This window comes from Clupea harengus, chromosome 4, assembly GCF_900700415.2.
Source record: "Clupea harengus chromosome 4, Ch_v2.0.2, whole genome shotgun sequence".
Classification (NCBI taxonomy): domain Eukaryota; kingdom Metazoa; phylum Chordata; class Actinopteri; order Clupeiformes; family Clupeidae; genus Clupea; species Clupea harengus.
In genome coordinates, this window is record NC_045155.1 from 24,950,892 (window position 1) to 24,955,891 (window position 5,000).

Here is a 5,000-nt window from a genome sequence, read left to right on the forward strand (position 1 = left end):
AAAGGCGCACACGCAAGGCGCGCCGTACCATAGGAAACAATGCATTTGCTAGCGTCCCGTTTAAAAAAAAAAAAAAAACACATGCATGTTCATACACACAAGCAAGCACGCACACCCTCTCTTCCTCTTTTCTCGTCTGGTAGATTCTCTCCATTCCTTCCTTTCTCTGCCAGGTGTCATATTCTCCCTCTCTCTTTTTCTCTCTCCTCATCTTCATCTCTCTCTCCTCCTCTCCCCCATTTCTCCCTTTCTCTCCTCCATCTCTCTATCTCCCCCTCCATCCTGTGTTCTGCCTCTTAAGATGTTTAATTCAGACTCTGTGATACTGCAGCACGTTTTCCACTTATTCCAGTTCATCCAGAAAAAAAATAAGAGTCATCTCCCTCCCTCTCCTCTCCTCGTCTCTCTCTCTCCCTCTGTGTGTGTGTGTGTGTGTGTGTGTGTGTGTGTGTGTGTGTGTGTGTGTGTGTTCACATTCAGACCAGCTGGTGTTTCTGTCTCTTCCTTCTTCTCTTAATCACTGTCTATTACGCAACCTCTCCATCCCACATGCTCATATGTGTGCACACACACACACACACACACACACTCTCTCTCACCCTAACCAGATCTTTTAATAACCACAAACTCCAGCTCAAATATCACACATATACATGTGTGTGTGTCTCTCTCTGGCGTGTGTCTCTCTGGCGTGTGTGTGTGTGTGTGTGTGTGTGTGTATGTGTGTATGTCTCTGGCGTGCCCTTGCCTGCCCTGAGCTCTGATTGGCAGTGGGTTAGACAGTGCACAGCGCTGCTTTGAGGAAGTAGAGTTGTGTGATGAATTGTTTGTTGATGACTGTGGTCCTTGGGAACGTTGCTAGCCGTCAGGTAAAACACAGACACACCCACACACACACCCACACACAACTCTACTTCTACTTCATCACACAACTCTACTTCTGGCTAACCAGGCATGAAAACGGGTCAGGGGTGAAAAAGGTGAGAAGGATATTACCCCTCTAGGGGGGTCCGGGGGCATGCTCCCCCGTAAGAAAATGTTTAATATTCCATATTTTAAAGCATCAATCTGATGCATTTTGAGAGGCTTTTTTTGCCAACCTGGGGAGAGCTGGAGAAACTTAACTTCAGCCATGAGTCCAAAATTATTATGGCCTCCTTACTAAGTATTATGCACTGATGTCACTGGGTCTAAAATACAGTATAAGAGGCACAATGTTAGCCTGACGATGTCATACTCATAATTCTAGTCAGAATATGAGTCTGATACCGCTCCGTTGGACTGTGATTATGGGGCGTGTTTCAACCGAACCAGGAAAAAAAATGCCTCTTCGCTCAATTGGATATATCTAGAACCAATCAGAGCAACGTAGTATGACCATAACGTAGACCATGGGGCCAGCTGATACATTAAACTTTTACCGGATCCCGTAGGAAGGACGGCAAAAACATCTTTTCGATCGACAAATGCCTTGATCGCGTTTCTCTGTTCCTCTTTAAAAATGAATGTGCTGTCAATGTCTTCTAAAACAGACTCGAATTTCCACATTTCAGCTCTCCAACGGCAGCCATGTTTGTTGAAAACGAATTCACCCCAAAAGCTCTTTGGTGACATGGTTGATTACGTTAGGGTTGATCATCTGTCCATCATCGTATAAAGCCCGCCCTGACAATTTGATTGGTCTATATCTCCTCACAGATTTTTGTGAGGAGATCATTTCTCCCCAACGGAGCGACACCAGACCGAACTTCCCGACCAAATAATTTGTGGGCGTGGCTAAGTTCGTCTGGCATCCAGGCTAGCACAATGTGGTAACAAAATGGCACAAATGGCTTAATGCATAGCCCCCACAAGAGATGGTGGACATGCTGTAACTTAACTTGTCTACTCTTCCATCATGATTGACAGCCAATACAATGTTATGTAATTCAGATTTTAATTAGGGCTGTCAATAGATACAAACATTTTTACTAATTAATCTCACATTTTGAAATTCATTAATCTAAATTAATCGCGATTAAAAGTTTGTTTGACTTCTAAAGACTAAATCTTATAAATTAACGAGTAATCACTTTCAGACAGCGTGTATTTTAGACACTGTTGTTTAATTGTATTTTTTTTTTTAACACAAAACTACATGCAGAACTGTGTTTTCAAAGAGGCTCAGGCCTATAACTCATACCTATAAAGTGCCAGCCAGGTACAGACTGTGTGCCGGGCAGAGTAGATGTTAAAATGGAAGTAGCCTAGCAGCTGCCAACATAATACGGGCACTATCAGTGCCTAAAGTGGTCAGTTTGCTACTTATCTCCCATCTGTTTGAGACGTCGATGAATTCCTCTGCACAGTCCTCCGCTGTATGTCGCGAATGTTTTTTTTTTTTTACTTCCAATGCAAAAGATCTCAATTTCCATACATTGTCAATAAAATGAGCTGTGACACCCAGGTAATTGTCATTTCTGACTAACGTCCAGTTGTCACCAGTAAGGGCGACGCTGGCAGCTTGTTCGAGGAGCTGAATTTTTCGTGCTCTCTCGCCGTCATACAAGGAATGTATGCGACGGTAAATCGTAAGAATTGTCCCCTGAAGCAATTCGAATCACCTCAGACAGCCCACCGTCCTCAACTATGTTGATGGGCCGACAGTCACCGGCAACCTAAACTGCGTAAGCCTTGGTAACCTTTTCACGGACTGGTCTAGTTATTTTCCTAGTGAAGTCGTGGAGTGTGGGTTGGCGACCATCTAACCTGGGACTGCTTTCTGTCGGGTGCTTTGCATTAAGGTGATAACTTAGACAAGCTGCTTCTGTAATAGCTAAATTCAGCTTGAGAAATGCTACATACAACTTTAGTTTTGTCGGTTGTTCCGTCATTTTCACTCTTAAACAGAAACTTTCTGCCCAACAATCCCTCTGCTCTCTCCATCTTTAACTACCGTCTCGGTCTCTCCTATTCCTGACTGCAGGCACGCGGCGGTTTCGTGTCGTCATGTGTCAATGCACATCGGAAGTAAACAAAGTTGCGTTAACTGCCTTAAAATATTTTATCGCATTAATCTCGGCCACAATAATCTCATAGATTAACGCGTTAACTTTGACAGCCCTAATTGTAATACATTTTATTGGCAAAGATAACAATTTACATTACAGTTCGTAATACTCTCAGAACCAGATCATTTTTTCTTCTTTGCCTGAACCACCAGTGTCTTCATGGCCCGCTTTCGCTGTTTTGCCACGTCTCATCCTCACCCTTTTCTCATCTTCAGCAGGCGTGCTTTCAGCTTCTGATGGTGGTCTGCACTGGTGATGCAAGGCAGCTTCGCGTTAATATTTCCATGCACTAGCGCTCCCTTCTGGCACGCGCACCTGTTCGCAATTCACTGAATCTCGCGCTCCCTTCTGGCACGCGCACCTGTTCGCAGTTCACTGAATATAAATACCTACACCCCCCCCCCCCCCCAAAAAACATTTCTCATCGAATTTACACGATTCACGTAGGTCACCTATTTTGGTTTCAAAACGGCGAATTTCGCCGAAAGGTGAGGGATTTTCATGCCTGTACTAACACAACACTGGGATCAGGTAAACACACACCCACACACGCATGCCAGAACACACTGCCACACTGACTAATAAGACTGAGATCACAGAAGCAGAGTCTAGTTCTGTCAATTAACAGCCCACATCAAACTGAGTACACACACTCACACACAGAGAGACACACACACACACACACACACACACACACACACTGAGGGAAGAAGTGACCTCGGTTCATCATGCTGTCTTGTAGAGGATGACTGCAGGGGCTATTGTTGAAACTGACTGTGCAGGGTTCCCGTGTGTGTGTGTGTGTGTGTGTGTGTGTGTGTGTGTGTGTGTGTTCACAGTAGTGCTGCTTCAGGAAAAACAACAGCTGTACTCAGCAGTGGCTGAGCAGAGGCTGCAGCAAGTCATGACCCACAACACACACACACACACACGGGATTAAGCTACAGTGTAACACCCATGACTGTAGATGCAATGGACGCTAAGTGACACACACACACACACACACACACACACACACACACACACTCACCTCCACCGTACATGCACGCCAGCATGATGGAGGAGATCCACGAGACCTGGGAGCTGGTGGCGTCGAAGATGATCTCGATCTCCTTGAAGAAGACGGTGATGGACTTGGCGAAGGCGTAGGAGAAGCCGATGGAGATGAAGGCTCCGACCACCACCATCCACCCCCACCCCCCCTCGGGAGGGGTGTATCCTTGCGGACTGCCCGTCGCTGGAGCCATCGCTCACACACACACACCACTGCTGCTGCTGGGGAAGCCGGAACAGGTCTGAGAGAGAGAGAGAGAGGCTTCGGTCAACAAGGTGTCACTGAGCTCACTTATAATGTCTGAACATGGGAGTGTGTGTGTGTGTGTGTGTGTGTGTGTCTATGGACAACGCGTTGAAACAGTTTACTTGAGCACAGCGACACACACGGCACTCCCCAGATGCCCCCCCACACATGAGTATTCTGTGCTGTGAGGGACCATAAGTATCTGTGTGTGTCTGCAGCAGCTTCTAAACAGGGACGTGTGTGTGTGTGTGTGTGTGTGTGTGTGTAGTAACTTCTAACATCGCTAGTGACACACGCTTCAAAATGCAGGGATCACACCTTTCCACTAAGTGTTATGAAAACTGGGCTGGTAGTTTTTGGGTAATCCTGTTTACAAACAGAAGACAGGAAGACACACACACAGGGGGGTTTGGTTACTGTAAGGTGGCATTCCTCAAATACCCTTAGCTGCCGCTGCAGAGTACTGGGGACAGTAAGGACATGTCTCTGTCTACGGCAGGCTACTGGTGGCTGTTTCTCTCTTCCATTCTTACAACACACACACACACACACACACACACACACACACACACACACACACACACACACACACACACACACTCTCTGTTATGAGAGAAAGTTTAGTAGTAACCACAGAAAGTCACACGCCC

The 5,000-nt window shown here is 46.1% G+C and overlaps 1 protein-coding gene across 1 annotated transcript in view; it reads right to left on the reverse strand.

Annotated features, from left to right (window-relative positions):
- The window catches only part of slc16a1b (solute carrier family 16 member 1b), a 39,148-nt gene that overhangs the window by 6,895 nt on the left and 27,253 nt on the right, over nt 1-5,000 (reverse strand). The window contains exon 3 of the mRNA XM_031566851.1: nt 4,081-4,345. Within this exon, the coding sequence (XP_031422711.1) occupies nt 4,081-4,297 (217 nt within the window). The 5' untranslated portion in view covers nt 4,298-4,345. The remainder of the gene's footprint in view (nt 1-4,080; nt 4,346-5,000) is intronic.